The following is a 16,690-nucleotide window of genomic DNA, read 5'->3' as shown; positions in this document are numbered from 1 at the left end:
TTAGTTTCTTAATCTGGAAGGAATGGGGCCTGCTGCCTTCTTTCTACTCTATCTTAATTTTTCCTCTTTCTTTTTTGTTGTCTTGTACTCTCATTTGGCACTTAACTACAAGCTTTGAAGTCAGATAGACCTGGCTTAACCTAACTGCCTTGGGATGTTACTTAACTGCTTTAAGCTTCACTTTCCTCATTTATAAAGTTAGGCCAGTGATACCCACCTTACCTGTGAGAATTACTTGGGATAATATAAAGTGCCTACTACCATGTGGTCAACCTATAGAAAGCTCCCAATTAATGTGTTATAACCTAGCAGTTAACAACGTGGGCTTGGTAGTCAGAGATATGGGAGTCATACGCTTGTAATCTGTGTGATCTTACATAATTAAGTACCCTCTTCCTCTAAGTCCTCAGAAGTATAATAAAGTCTAGTGTTGTTGTAAGATGATTCAGTGAAATAATGGGCTTAAGTACCTAGTTCCCTGCCTGGCAGGTACTAAGCATCCTGTCAATAGACAATAGTTGATATTCTGAAGCTTGCTTTCTTGTTTCATCTCCTGGACCCTGTCTTTTTTTTTTTTTAAAACGTTTATTTATTTTTGATACAGAGAGCATGAATGGAGGAGGGTCAGAGAGAGGGAGACACAGAATCTGAAACAGGCTCCAGGCTCTGAGCTGTCAGCACAGAGCCTGACGCGGGGCTCGAACTCACGGACTGCGAGATCATGACCTGAGCTGAAGTTGGCCGCTTAACCGACTGAGCCACCCAGGCGCCCCTCCTGGACCCTGTCTTAAGTGCAATCTGTTGGATTTCACACAAGAGAATTTACTCTTTTGGAGAGATATATTTAATATCTCTTCTCCTAGATATTTATTCCACTTATAATTAAAAATTTTCTGTGTAGACAGTTTTCCAACTTTTTCATTTTTCTCTTTTTCCAAAGACATGTGTTTCTTTTCTGAATATTGGCAGCACATGAGAGGGAACCCAAATATATTATCAAAGTATTCATGACCCGTGGATATTAATAATACAGTTTACACCTGAGGGAGAATTTTGAGGAAAAACTCATGTGGGGAAAAACACTACCTATATAATATAGTAATCAGTCAATCAAATAAGCACCAAACAAGTAAAACCCCCTTTTTCTTTCAGTATACTGGAACACTTGAGGTTTTTAAATTCTCTTTCTTGCCCAAGTAGCTTCATGATGCCAAAGAATCATGGTTTTAGTTCAACCAACACCCTCAAAAGTGTGTGTGTGTGTGTGTGTGTGTGTGTGTGGGTGGGTGTGTTTAGAAGGTTCTTGGAAAGGCTAGTTATTCATGCTGTGAAAATTCCGTTAATGTTAATAAAGAGGATTTTATGAGAGAAATCAATTATTTTTAGATTTGGAAAATCTCACTGGTTGTGTCTATGAACTAGAGAGAAGTCAATTAAAATAGAAGTCATTTTTTTTAAAAAAAAACTTAATTTCATTAGGATATAAGAGGCTCACAAACTGTTTCTTAGCTTTTATTGTTACTGTTTCATTTTGTTCTGCATAACTCTGTGCAGTATACAAAGAAAGTTTTTGCACTTGCCAGAAGAATTTGTTAAGGCAAAAATTTCAACTGACTTGCTTAAGTTCACACATAGCCAAATAGTAGAAGTACAAGAGCTGTATATAGGCCTCCTGGCCCCAAACCTGTGCTCTTTCTATTGGACTCCCCTCTGAAGCCTTGTTTGTTGTTATTAAAACGTATTCATAATTTTAACTCCACTTATTGCTTATTTACCACTAGTTCTGAATATGGGTGGCCTAAATTTTATGCTCATTAAATAAAATCCTCCTATGTATAAGTGTGGTATCATCTCCAGGTGCACCAATAAATTTACATTTTACTATCTGCATTTTGAAGGTCTTTTAATGAATCTTGTATTACTTTGATGTGAGTAAACCTCATGACTCAGGTTGCTATACCTATATAGCATAATGCCCATTTTTCATCGTTTTTCTAGGATGTTTTAGTTATTAGTCAATACTCTTTGAGTTGCAAGTGAGAAAACCAACTCAAGGTGTGCCTGGCTGTCTCAGTCCAGTGCCTGCATTAATAGGAATGAGTGAATAAGAAGGGCTTATGTGAGCAGCCTGGTTACATGTCCATCCATTAATTCAGTTGTGCAGGGCGAGGTATTGTGACTGTCACCCCAAGCAGAATGACTTGGCTCCAAAGGAAGGGCCAAAGAGAATATTAATGGGAAGGCAAGCCGTGTAGTTGAAAATGGCAGATAGCCGCCATGAATATGGTTCTTGTGTTTAAATTATACTTCTTTTTTTTTTAATGTTTATTTATTTTTGAGAGAGAGAGAGAGAGAGAGAGCGAGAGAGCATGAGTGGGGGAGGGGCAGAGAGAGAGGGAGACACAGAATCTGAAGCAGGCTCCAGGCTCTGAGCTGTCAGCACAGAGCCTGGTGCGGGGCTCAAATTCACAAACCATGAGATCATGACCTGAGCCAAAGTCAGACACCTAACCGACTGAGCCACCCAGGCGCCCCTAACTTATACTTTTAATTAGACATTTTGGTCTTGACCAGATATAAAAGAGATAATTTAAAAGGCCTAGGTGGGTATTTTGTGGAAGATGACATTCATGCTTTGTAGTAGTTATTGTTGTATGTTTGGTTGTTTCTGCTTGTTTGTATGGGAGCAGCATAATCGAAGGATGGGTTTAGGGTTTATTTCCAAGCCCTGCTTGTCATATGGTAGTGCTTTCCCAACTTGTTTGCTAATGTCCTGTGAAAGCCCAGGAAAGTGAATTAAACAACCAGGGGCTTAGGGAGGCAAGCAAACATCACATTTATTTGAGGACTCTTATATTTTTATCGAAAACATTCATCCATATTTTGTAATATACTCCATAATTTTCTCATTTAAGTTTAATAAAAGATAATACATTTAAAATACTAAACTAAACTGCTATCCTAGGAAGATGTACTGTCTTCCTTTGATTTTGAATAAATAGTGCAGGGTGAGAAAAATGGGCTTTTGGAATACTTTTGGCTAAAATCAGGGTTTTTAACATTTTGTCCCACCCTTTGGAGAATTTAGGCATTGGGCATTAGCTATTCCTTGGGTACATTGAAAGGTCTCAACTAAGAGCACAGCTTGGTGCTCTACTACTTAATGTTATTTGATACAAGTTTGGCTAACTCATAGTACTGGTATGAGATTTAAATGAAATAATTCATGGACAATTGTTTGGAATGTGAAAAATACTTTTAACTGTTATCATTAACTTAGCTATTTACCTCTTTTCATTATCTCTACTTTTCAAGTTTGTATTTTGCTGTGTTCTTTCTCAAATGAGTGCAATTAGATCATTTAGCTTCTCTAATGAGTTTCCTTTAACATTAGGCAGTTAACTAGAGAATGTATGTGCATACATACGTGTGTGTGCGCGCACACATAAAGGAGATGTGCATTGATCACATGCACATGCAGATTGGTACCAAAGATGAGGGAGTGGTATATTCATAATCAATGTATTTTCTCTTTCTTAAAAGGAATTATGGCTCATCCCTTTTTGCCCAATGTGAAGCAGTGGAAAACAGCTGTCAGCAGGTTCTGTGGCTGTATGGAGAGGATAATCAGATAACTGAAGTTGGAACCATGAATCTTTTTCTTTACTGGATAAATGAAGATGGAGGTAATTCACTCAGATTTCAGCTCTTTGTTCTTTGTCAGTCATTTTCAATAGGGCTGGGAGGAAAAGAACTAGGACCTTGGAACAAGGAATAAGTAGCACAGGTCCAAAGGCTAAGGACCACTGTGCTTTGTTGTTCAAGTAGAAATGAGTTTAAATTTACAGAATTTATAAAGGTTTTGGTTTCGGTTTTTGGCTCTAGATGTGCTTATCATTGAGATGCCAACTTAAGGAATTTAAATCCCCATGATTTGAAGATTCGTAGCCTTATCCCCTCTGCCATCTTCTTAACAGCTTTTCTATCTGAAATCCCCTGCATTTGGAGATAGGTCTCAGATCAGTTCACCATATACTATATGTATAAAATGTAATAACAAGCATCGTCTACTGATTCTACTGATATGAGATTTAGTGTATTCTCTTGCCAGAAGTCTTTTAACAACTGATGCCCTTTCTACACATTTTGATAATATATCAGGAGCCTTCCAGATTTACTCTAGAGCTCAATTTGATTAAAACACACTATTTTTATGGACAAATTCGTCCCTTTTAGGATTGTACTTAGATTCTGGTTCATTCAAGACTGTTAATAGGTATCTACTATAAAAACCAGTTATTTCTATATTACCTAAAATATCCTAAATGCTCATTATCTTTCTTTTCTGTTTTTTTTTAATTAGTTGGCAGAAACCATAGAGGTTTAGTGAAGCATTGGCAATGTCGATGGTATTGGATTAAATGGCCAATCATGGGGAAAAATACAGATAAAGGCATTTATTTCCATTAGAATTTTAATAGTCACAAAAAATTTTAACTATCTTTTTAGGCTTGTTTATGTTCTTATGCTGTTCATTTCACAGTACTGAGTATAGAGACTAGAAAAAGTTCCCAAACACTTATAAAGTCTGAGTGTTCATTTCAATTAAAATTTTAAGTAAAATTTTTATTTTGAGGTAGCTACAGTAACTTCTCTTGCTCTTTTGTTTTTTGGCTACTAATGTTGGAAAATGGTGATTCACATGTGGCTGACTTCAGAGCTATGCACTAATTTGAGCATTAGTTGTAGAAACTAGTAAGATGAGCCTTATATTCCAGTCAGAGGTAGAATAAATAGAAGGTATGGTGAGTACACCTTGTCCTGGGGTTGACCATTGGTAATCCTTGGCATCTGAAAAGCCAGATACAGGTCATGCTGATTCTTCCATTCCTGTTGTTTATACTTGGCACTATTTAAAAATAAAATTTATACTGGAATATTCGTGATTTCCAAATGTGAGTCATTGCCTATGACCTACCTCAAAAGCTATGCTTGAAAGATGACAGTCAATGTTGCACTCTGTATTTAGGAGATAATAGGTTGATTCAACTCATTCTTTGCACCGCCTGCCCACTCCAACGCCCTTGTCCCCCCGCCCCCAAAAGAAAACCACACAACCCTAAACAAAAACAGTTACATCATACAGAAGTGGTACCATCATTATTTATGGATGGGAGATGTCAAGATTTAAGTACAGTTTGAATCAGAGCTCCATGATTTAACCAAGAACACAAGAAACTTGTCCTGGTGAAAAATTACTTCTTATCCAAACAGTAATCATGAGCCATTTCCGCCATGGCTTTTAAAGGTCAGAACGGAAATGAGTGAATTTGTCTTCTGACTCTTACAAAATATACAAGACCTTAAGAGTTGCTATTCACATTATGGTTGCCTGAGATAGCTTTAGTCCATCTTGAGGGTGTTCACCTAACATATCAAATAAAATTTGAAGTAAGGGGAGAAGAGATGGAATAAATGTTTGGACAGTACCATGAGAGAAGTCAGTAGAATGTAAGGAATAACCTTTAGGCTAAAAACAAAAGAAGACGTTGAAAGAACTCTACTCTAACTTCACCATGTGGCTTTAGGAAAATACAAAGAATAATGAGTTGAAAATCAACAAAATACTGATTTTCACAAACTTTGCCTATTGGAGGTATGAGTAGAACTCTTTTAGTAAAAACCTACCTTCTTTCTATGAGCCCCCACACTCACTGACCCTTTGGGACATGATGGCTGCTGCAGAAAGGTATATAAAATAGATAATCTGTGTTCACAGCACAGTGCTGTGCACAATAACTATCTGTGGCAGTTGGCCTATAACCCATGTGGTTTTGGCTCTAGTAACAGCAACCCTGGTGTTAAGATCACACAGCAGCGATTCTCTGTTTTACTGTGTTGGTGAGTAATTTAACATACACATTTGCTATTCACTGTTGGGACAAACAGTTTTATCTCGCACTGGACTTCGGGGCTATCCTGAGAATAAGACCCAGTTGTGTGGTTGAGTTTAGAGTTAGTCTGGGAGAACGATCATGACAGTGAATGTTGATGTCGCTCAGTCTGCTCAGGCCCCATGAGCCTTCTCAGACATCAGGCATTTACAGACTTTGGAACATTCTTCCCTGGGATGTGGGCGTGGCTTGCTCTGTCACTGCTTTCAAGTCTTTGCCCACTTACCCCATTCTCAGTTAAGGCTTTCCTCGAGCGTCCATCGTAATCAATTGCAAACTCCCTCCCCCCTGACCCCTAGCATTCCTCATTATCTTCCCTCTTTTTTTTTTCCTTTTTTTCTCCATAGTCTAACATACTATTTAACATAATAATTGTTCTCTACCTGTTAGAAAGTAAACAGGAATTATATCAGTTTTGTTCACTGCTTTATTCATAGTGCATAGATAAGCCAACTGCACACAGTGCCTACCTCGATAATGTATATTTGTTGAGTAGATAATAATTGTGTGTGCTTGGGCACTCATACAAACCCACATTCCCAGTTTTTATTAGAAATTGACTTTGGGATGTCACAGATGACTCCTGCCGTTATTGCTTCTAAATTCTTCAACTCCTAAAAATGATTTCTTTGTCAAAAACAAGTTGTGTTTGTAGGCTCTGTTTTCCTCATGTTGGGCAATCTGGAGCTAGTTCTGGCTCTTGTAAGCATGTTTGTGGTTGCAGAGGAAAATGAATATTTCTCACCCAAATGTTGTCATGTCATCATCTCTGTCTGGCAACCCGAGAAACAGATGTTCTGTGTCTTGACCTTAGGCTAGTGGTTACAGTTTTGGGTGTTAAGTATATTTCACAGAACTACACTTGCACATGCGAGGCCGCTGTTTTTATTTAACTTGATATAGCCTTAGAGCTCAGCAAGCTTTAGGGAAGGTCCAGTTTGGAGGCACTGGAAGTATGTTTGTCTATATGTGTGGGGTATATGTGTGCACATACACACACACACACACACATAGAAATCCCTACATTTATGTATCCAGCCAGCTAGCTATTGCAAAGCACAGGTTTATTTTGAGATCAACACTTCTAAACATGACAAAGAGTAGCCCTAAGAACATTGCCAAGAACAAATTTTCTTCTTTCCAGAAAGCGGTTTTCAGCAGATGATTTTTAGAAACAAACTTGAAAAAGATCATACTGCTGTCTCCTAGCAAAGAAGATTATTCATTTATTTATTTTTTTTATTCAGAAACACTTATTACATACCACCCTAGGCCAGGCACAATGCCAAGTTTTAGGGACACAGGAATGCATATAGAGTTTTGGTCTTCCAGACAGCTTGCTTTCTGGGGATGTCTGATGTAACCACAGTGGAGCAGGTGAACCCAGACCACAGTATATGAAAAGAAAGGACAGTGGTCTCAGTGTTGGGCCACTTAAGTTGTGATCCTGACTGTCCCCCAGTGTTACCAATCTTGCAAGTCATTTATGTTTACAGAGCCTCTGTTTTTTTGTTTTTTGTTTTTCTGTAAAATAAAGATTGTATGAGGTGACTTCTGAAGTCCTTCTTCAGAAGGTTCGAGCCCCACGTTGGGTGTAGAGATTAAAAATAAAATCTTTAAAGAAAATAAAAATAAAAAATAAAATGGTTGGGGGAACTTAAAGATACCAGTGTGATTTCTATAGTTTTTGCTACCTGGTGATCCTTTGAAGCATACCTGGAATGTTTCTCTGCAAACACATAAGTAACACATCTGCTACAAGGTTCAACATCTTTATAAAGTGATTTAAGGTTTAAGTTTCTTACTAGATTTAGATTCTTGGGTGCCAGACGTGGGGAGGAGAAGAGAATGTTGAGTACCAGAGATTTTTTGTAAGGAGAGCTTGTGTGGTTGTCGGATCACACAGGCCATTATAGACAGATCACCATGCCAGCCCTCGTGTCGGTTAGGAATGCATGTGATCACTCTCAAAGATGACCGGTGTCTCACCTTGGCTCTCTGTGAATCACCCATGGAGTTTTGTTTTGGGTTTTGGATTTCTTTTTCTCTTCTTTTTTCTTTATTAGCCACATACATACTCGAGCCCATCCTGAGTCCATTAACATTTGGATCTCAAAGGGTGAAGTCAACATCTCCATATTTGATGTGGATATGCCTCCAGGTTTGAAAATCACTATAAATAGACTTGTCTATGAAGGGCAGTCTGGAAGCAGTGACCAACCTAAATAAGCATACACATTTCTTGAGGATGGGTTTTCCTCCACAGTATTCTTACATGCTTTGGTAATGACCAGTGTTCCTAAGATCTATCTACATGATTCTAATTAGTAGCCAGTGTTAATCCTCTAAGGTAAATTTAGCTTCAGAACTTTCCTCTTAGTATTTGTTAGTAGAACATCATCTCAGTTTTTCCTAGTTAAGGATAAATTGAAGATGATTACATGAGTGACCTGCTTTCTTCTCCTTCTCCTTCTTCCTCTTCTTCTTTGTCTCCTTCTTCCTCTCCTCTTCCTCCTCTTCTTCTTCTTCCTCTTCTCTTCTTCTTCTTTTATTTTTTTAATGAAGATCTACCTGAAGTGTGAATCAATTTGGGAAGGTAGACAAGGCAGAACAGTAACATCATCTTCATGTTTATTACTAGCAAAGTTGCCAGAAACAGTTTTTAAAAAATGGTTGTTGATATAAGGCTAATGTAGTTAAAGTTTGAAAATATTCCAATTTCTACTTGACAGAAGAAGAACTGGCAACTCCTCCGCTAGATGGCATCATTCTTCCAGGAGTGACGAGGCAGAGCATTCTGGACCTGGCACGCAAGTGGGTGGGTGCCTTTCACGTGAACCACTTTAGAAGCATGAAACAAAAAGTCATCAAAATGAGCCTGGCTTAGTTCCATCCAGTGTTATCTAATCTTTAAATCTTAATTTGAGTGGAAAGAACTCTTCCAGAAGGACTGTCTCAGTAAGGCCAATATAGAAGTATTGTTTATAGGAAGGGCAGAGAGAAAACAGTTTGGCAAGTTATTCTAGTGAAGCAGTATTCTAGTGCTAATCACAAGCTCTGTAGCAGGTGTCTCCTACCAACTCACCTGGTTTATACTTCATGTGCTTCCATTTCACCAGGCCTGAACTTTTCCAATCTAAGTGTGTTGTTTCCCATTCCAATAATTTGTAGTTCTTCCCTTCCTCTATTTATTCCAGTGTAACCATGCTAGTCACAGAAATTAAAGAATTTTACTGACATAAATGTTTACTAACATAACTTTATTAGTTTGGCTGCCTATTTTCTCCCTCCTTCCTGCCCCCTGTCCTCCCCAATTCACATACATGCTTATTTTAAAGTCAAAACACTCAAGCAAATGTAGTTGTTTTCAGTAGAGTTTCTGATCTGTGTGACACAGGCAAGCATGTTAAACCATTTGGTATTGAAATGACATTTATAACATACTCAAGATGAATATTGGATGAGTTGGTTATCTGGCAAAGGTTCTTGGATGGAACTTTTGACCCATGTGTGAAAATGGTCTCCACGGGACATGAAAAGACTTTGAGCATACTGTGGTCAAACAGTATTAATAGGACAAATGTTTAGAAACGCACATATTACCTAGGAGAGTACTAGCATACTTTCTCTGGAAAAAGCTTTGGAAATAAAGGAAATGTGCTATAAATAATTCTACAAAACCCTGAAGTAGACAAGACCCAACTGCCACATGCTGGCTGGCACATTGGGCATGACATTTACAAACTGTTGGTATAATTTCAAACAGCTTGCCCTGTCCTAAATATGTTTGCAGTTGGAAAGATGTATTTTCGAAGCTCAGTAATTTTTGTTTTATTAAAGAAAAAAATCAACCAAGTACAGAAGGTTTGATGACAAGTTGCAAGTGGAAATGCTTTCCCACACTAATGATTTGCTAGCATGAAATTAGTTATTATGGAGGAAGTTTTTCCTTGACTCCTTAGCTGTAATTTATTTTAAAAGCTATTTTAAAACAGTGAGACATAAATGCCAAGAGGCATGTGGGGGGTTACCATTACTTGCCAGACAGGGGAAATTGTCCAAAGATAAGTAAGGGTGAGCAGAGGAAAAACAATTCTGTTTATTTACAAGAGATTTTTTTTTTTTCCAGAACACAGAGCTCATCTCATTTTCAGTTAACTTGGCTGATTTTCTGGAATTTATTTATTTATTTATTTACCTTTGAACAACATAATTGAAATTCCAGACTGAGATAAACTGAAACTTGCAAAGAGCCATATTTCTGTTGTAGACATATTTTCCTACTCTCCCAAATCATACTTACAGCATGATGCCTTCTTCTAATATTTTGAATCTTGCCAAGGGCTCTGAATTTCATTTTTATCTATTGTGGATCTGTAAGTTTTAAAAAATACTCTTCTTAAAAAAAATTAAGGTCAACAAAGGATGGATAAATATTTTTTTAATAAGTTTGAGACAAACTTTGAACCTTAACCACTAACATAAAAGAATGAGAATTAATACAGATTAAAGAATGAGTTTCAAAAGATCATTTATTTAAGCAGATAGTTTAAAAGCATCAGCTTTTTTCCCCCCAATTTCCTATCTTTGAGCAAATAAAATGTTGAAATAGTTCAGCAGAGTTGATGAGGTTATGCCAGTAATTCTGTGATGAAACTCAACCCAATAGGATACTAAAGAGGAGCAAGGGGATTTCTGCTGTAAAGACAACTGAATCAGTGAATTGAGGAAAAAAAGGAATATCCCATGCAATTTCTCAAAGTCCAAATATACTTTCAGTGTTTTAAAATAATGAAATAGTTCAGATAGTTAAACTCAGTCTATGTTTTCACTCCATAGAAGACCTAGTAGAGAGTGGAGGAAATTTAGAGCCAGTCAGATCACACCTGAGTTCAAATTCAGTTTCTGCCATTTACTAGCTATGTGGATTTAGACATGTCGCTTAGCCTCCCTTTGAACCTTAATTTCTTCATCCGTATAATGGGGATGATAATACCCACCTTAAAAATGAGAGTAGGAGGCATGCAATGGGTGCTGAATAAATAATTATTAATATTATCTAAGAATATGTTCTCTTTTTGGTAAATAGGGTTCAAGACACTGTTAACATAGAACACACATTAAGTAGCACGGGAAGTGCCTTATCTTGTGAGACTTTAGGCATGGCAACAAATAAAAGGCCAAAAAAGCTGGCATGCATTAAAATATACCCCGTATTTTATAGTGATGGTGTTACGTTATACTCTGATCGTCTTACTCTGATCATCTCGTTTAGCGATGCTGTGACCTTGGAGTAGATTGCTTAACACCTCAGCATGTTTACCAGTAAGGTAGTGGTGCTCTCTTCAGCTTTCCCTCAGAGGATGATTCTCACATGATTTGAGTTCAGAGTGTCAGGTTGAAAGGTTAAGTACGACAGGGCTTTTTTTGCATGCCTTTTCCTTGCAAATGTTAATATTTCTATTTTTTATATTCCAAACAGGGTGAATTTAAGGTGTCAGAGAGGTACCTTACCATGGGTGATTTGACAACAGCCCTGGAGGGGAACCGAGTGAGAGAGATGTTTGGCTCGGGTACAGCCTGCGTTGTTTGCCCAGTTTCTGATATACTGTACAAGGGTGAGGTAAGAGACAATCTCTTCACCTCCTGTCATTTCCAAGCATTTGCCTATAATTTATTTAATTCTTTAAATGTGTAAATGAAATGGTAATTGGACCCAAGATGCAAAGGATTTTTTTCTTTAATAACTTGGCAGTTTGTCCCAATGAACCTGTATTACCAAATTACTTACTCTCATCTTTCCAGCAATTTTGTGCAAGCTCCAGTATGGGAGGGAGTCAGTTTTGTCCTTGGAAATGTATCACATCTGTTTTATGTCAATTTAGGGATTGGAGATGTGCCAATAAGCGTCCATTCTTATTTCTTCCTTTTAGCTTGCTAAGAAGGTTCTACAGGTAATTAGATTTCCGTTTCTGGTTTCCAAAAGTACTCCCAAACTATTAGAGTAGTAATGGCAAACAGTTATGGAAAATTCATTTGAATGATTAACTCCTACATTTATTATTATTATTGCTTCTGTTGTTATTACTATTTAAACCACTTTATGAAAAATTTTCATTTGGCTAAGTTGGTACATCAACTAAAATCCTCCAAAAAGAATTCAATCATTTGGTTGGAAGAAGTGTTCTCCTCCCAGTGAATTAGTCTGATTTTATATGTGGTATATTTCCACTCTTTGTTAGTTTTGTTGTTGGTGGTAGTGGGTTTTTTTTGTTTTTGTTTTTTTGCTTTCCTCTTTATCACAAAGCTTGGATATTTAACATCGTCGTCTAACTTTATAGCTTAAAGGCATGTGGGTATTATTCTTAGGATGTGAATTGGCTTGATTTAATCATATTAAATACAAACTTGATTGGTTTTTAAATTGAAAATAGATAAATAAAATAATTATTTTTCCTCTGTTATTTTCCTTTTCTGATTTTAATGGTGGCTACTTCATTGCTTGAGATTTTCGAACTTGCTTGTAAGGAGTGGCTTTTAACATGATTCCATCTACAGATTGATTGTTTCAAGGGAGAATTATTTTACTACGTATCAATACTTTTACTGAGTATAAAGCTACTGTTTTGTGTTTCATTATTGTAGTATCTAGGTAAATGCATTATTGGTCCACTTTTTTAATGAACTAAAGTTGTCATGAAGTCACATTTTTTAAGTACAATCATTTCACCTCTAGAAATAAGTTTATAAAGCTCAACGTTTTGATATTGGTCTTGTCTCACAGGGCATGCAGAGCTAAAGGTACATCTAATTACCCTATTATCCTAAAGAGCATAAGAAGAAAAGAGTGACAGCATGGGCTATCTACTAAAATCAGACTATCAAAAGCCTGCAAGCCAGCCAGGCAGGAATGGACATGACTCAAGTGTAAATTAGGGGCAGGAAATCTCTCAGCCCCCAGTGTAATGATGCTGTCCAGCACTGTGGAGGTTTGACTTGGAACAGACATAGGTTTAGAAGCCTAATTTGTGAAGGCATAAACTTGCTTTCATATACGTCCTGCAATGACTTGCTTTAATTTGTGGCAAAAGGTTTTCGAGTTCTCATTCCCTGCCAGAAGAATTAGGTAAGGAGGCCAATCATTCATCCTATAGATTCTCAGAATCCTGAAAGAGGTAGGATTCTTTATGTTTGGCCACTATTTTAGGTAGCCCTAGCTCTTTGGTCTCTGTGGTTCCTCATATCAGTCTGAAGACCAACATATAAACCAGTTGTGCCCTAAAATCAGTTGGTAGGCAAGAAACAAACTATCATTGGCTACTTTGTTTTTATTCAAATTCAGAATAGAAAAAGAGTCTTTGGCATAAGGGGTTGGCATAGCCCTTATGATCAGGTTATCATAGTACCATTCCTTATTTCAGTGGGATTGTCTTAATACAGTAGAATTGCTGAGTGTCTTACTTATTGCATACATGGATATCCTCCAATTATCATGCCTGTGATATTCTTTCATAGACTGTACACATCCCAACTATGGAGAATGGTCCTAAACTTGCAAGTCGGATCTTGGAAAAATTGACTGATATTCAGGTAAGGGCTTCTTTTTTAAAAAAAGGGCTTCTTTTTATTTCAATCAGAACTAAAACCAAATCATATTTCAGTGGAGAGAAGAGAGTAAACACTGCCATTTGGGGTTAACAAATTAAATTTGTAGAATAAAGCACAAAAGAAAAATATTACCTGTGATTCCAACCCTGAAATATAACCACTGTTAATTTTTGATATCTCAAAAATATTTTGTGTTAATATACTTCTTGAAGTATTTTTCTAACAAAATAGTCATATGTGATTTGTTACCTGCTTTTTTTTCATCCAGCAAATCATTTGCTTTTTCATATCAATAAATAAATTTCTCCATTCCATGTATAAAATTTAATTGAATTCTGTGATTTGATGTACTATAACTTTTAAAGAATCATTATTATTGAACATTTATGTTGTTGGCAGTTTTGTTTTGTTTTTTTTTTTTTACCTGTTACAAACACTGCAATCTTTGATTATTTCCTTAGGATAAGTTCCTGAGATTGTAACTGTTGGGTCAAAAACAGTGCATACCTATTTTTTTCTACTGCTAACCTTGTTCTGCCTGTTTTTTCCTGAGCAGCAGTTTACAGTGGTGTCTCATCAGACAGTTAAGCATATCTCTAGGCAGGCTTATCAAGTACCACGTAATGCTGGGTCATCAATAAAAGGACTGTTCTATAACTTGCAAACCCCTCACACGTTGTTGGACGATTTTGTTGAGCCCATATATCATCATTGCCAGTCACTGAACATACCCAAGGGGAGCTGAGATTCATACTGAAATGCGAAATAAAGTTTGATAGTTTGAGTGACACCAGATGGTTTAGGTCTTAAAACTATACAAAAAAAAAAAAAAGTTGACAAAACAGCAGGCCCCTCCAGAGCAACTGAGGTCCTGGGATAGTGATAAGAATGGTATTTTTGGAAGACTTACTCAGCAACTTTTATGCAAAATTAATAACATTACAAGATAAGAATGATTGTGGTTTTTGAATCGATGAAATGTTGCTCTTTTCCTCTTCAGTAAAGGCTTTCTATAGAAATCCTTCAACTGGGGCCCCTGGGTGGCTCAGCCAGTTAAGGGTTTGACTCTTGATTTTGGCTCAAGTCATGATCTCATGGTTTGTGAGATTGAACCCCATATCAGGCTCTGTGCTGACAGCATGGAGCCTACTTGGGATTCTCTATTCCCCTTTCTCTGCCTCTCTCTCTCTCTCTCTCTCTCAGAATAAACATTTAAAAAAATTCTGCAAACTAAATAAAGGAATATCTTAATATTAGAAGACATATAATTTATTGAGTCTTCTACTTTTATACATGAAAACAATGAAAAGTAATTGGAAGAAATTAAATTAATAAGAATATTTGGATGTTTTGGTAATCTAAATTTTTTTACAGTTGAGTAAATCTGATGAAGGTAATAAGTTATTAGTGTTTTGCACAAATAAGAAACAGAAATAGAATAAAAATATATAATTGGCCAAATTATGAAAGCCTTTATCCAAAACAGAAATTGAAAGATTTTTAAGAGGGGAGGCAGTATTTGCAACAACATGGATGGAACTACAGTGTATTATGCTAAGCAAAATAAGTAGCAGAAAGACAAATGTCGTATGTTATCACCCATAAGATAAAAACAGATGGGAGACAGACTATAAGAGATTCTTTTTTTTTTTTTTTTTTAAGAATTTTAAAGTTTATTTATTTTTGACAGACAGAGCACAAGCAGGGGAGGGGCAGAGAGAGAGGGAGACACAGAATCTGAAGCAGGCTCCAGGCTCTGAGCTGTCAGCACAGAGCCTGACGCGAGGCTCAAACCCACGAACTGTAAGATCGTGACCTGAGCCAAAGTCGGATGAGCCACTGACTGAGCCACTCAGGTGCCCCAAGATTCTTAAATACAGAGAACAAACTGAGGGTTGCTAGAGACATGTTGGATGGGGGGATGGGCTAAATGAGTGATGGGCATTAAGGAAGGCACTTGTTGGGATGAGCACTGAGTGTCATATATAAGTTATGAATTACTAAATTCTATTCCTGAAATCATTATTACACTATATGTTAACTAACTTGGATTTAAACAAAAAATAAAGAATAATAAAAAATAAATAAAACTTAAAAATTGGAAGGAAAAGAGGGGAGGTCGTGTTGTTATGGTAATAAGAAAATATCACTTTGGAACCTTTTCTTGAATACATACAGAGGGGAATCCTTCATTTTATCGGACTTAATACACAAAATGAGATCTCAGTACCTCTTGGAGATTATATGAAATAAGAAAATTACCCTTAATTTGATTTGGTTGTAAAGGATTAAAAAAAAAGAAAAAGTCAACTGTATTTGAAAGGGAAAATCAAACTGTATTAAATTTGAATTGGAAGAAAGATCTAAGTAGAGGTGTTTGATGGACATAATCATGAAGCTTTGCCTAAGGCAGGCAAAAGCAGAAATGTTTCCTCTCTCTTGAGATAGTGCCAAAGTATATGCATCAGAACTCTAAGTAAAAGAGAAGCCCAAAGACATATTCTGGGGGCAAGAGGACACGCCATTACAAAAGTTCTCAGAACATTTTTAAAGTAAGATTATGGATGTAAGATTAGTGAATAAGTGAATGTTTTTGATTAATTCATTCAATAGATATATGTCTTGAGCACAAACAGTGTGCAAGAGACTATTCCAGGTGCTGGTGATTTAATAGTAGTAGAAGGGATAAAAAAAAATGGAGAAGTCAAAGCTGTAGAGAAACAAAATACTCAATTTAAATGTGAGACCACATGAATACTTTTAAGAATAAAAGATCCATATGAAGCAGAGAATGAAAAGAAACAACATTTTCCTTTTACCTGTATATATTCTCTATATAACTTAGTGCCTGTGGCTAAGAAGAAATTAATTTCTCTCTTTACCCTAGGTAGTAAAATGTAATGGTATTAACACTGAAAATTAATGATACATTCAGAGCTTCCCTAGGAATAAGGAAACAAAAGGGGTGGAGACACAGGATACATGAGATAATATAATGATTCTGAATTAAACCACAAACCAGAAGGACCAACTCTGCTCCAAATTGTTAAGTAACAGAGGACTATCTATTCAGAATCTAAGACCACATCCTTCTTTTTCAATTATTTTGTGCCTGTGGGCATGGAACC

At 36.7% G+C, this 16,690-nt stretch overlaps 1 protein-coding gene across 3 annotated transcripts in view; it reads left to right on the top strand.

Annotated features, from left to right (window-relative positions):
• The window catches only part of BCAT1 (branched chain amino acid transaminase 1), a 106,814-nt gene that overhangs the window by 76,389 nt on the left and 13,735 nt on the right, over nucleotides 1–16,690 (top strand). For all 3 annotated transcript variants that reach the window (XM_015065184.3, XM_027035751.2, XM_015065185.3), the window contains exons 7-10: nucleotides 3,544–3,686; nucleotides 8,687–8,772; nucleotides 11,437–11,577; nucleotides 13,470–13,544. In XM_015065184.3, the coding sequence (XP_014920670.1) occupies nucleotides 3,544–3,686; nucleotides 8,687–8,772; nucleotides 11,437–11,577; nucleotides 13,470–13,544 (445 nt within the window). The remainder of the gene's footprint in view (nucleotides 1–3,543; nucleotides 3,687–8,686; nucleotides 8,773–11,436; nucleotides 11,578–13,469; nucleotides 13,545–16,690) is intronic.

This window comes from Acinonyx jubatus, chromosome B4 (genome assembly GCF_027475565.1).
Source record: "Acinonyx jubatus isolate Ajub_Pintada_27869175 chromosome B4, VMU_Ajub_asm_v1.0, whole genome shotgun sequence".
Classification (NCBI taxonomy): domain Eukaryota; kingdom Metazoa; phylum Chordata; class Mammalia; order Carnivora; family Felidae; genus Acinonyx; species Acinonyx jubatus.
This window is presented reverse-complemented; position numbering and strand designations above follow the sequence as displayed.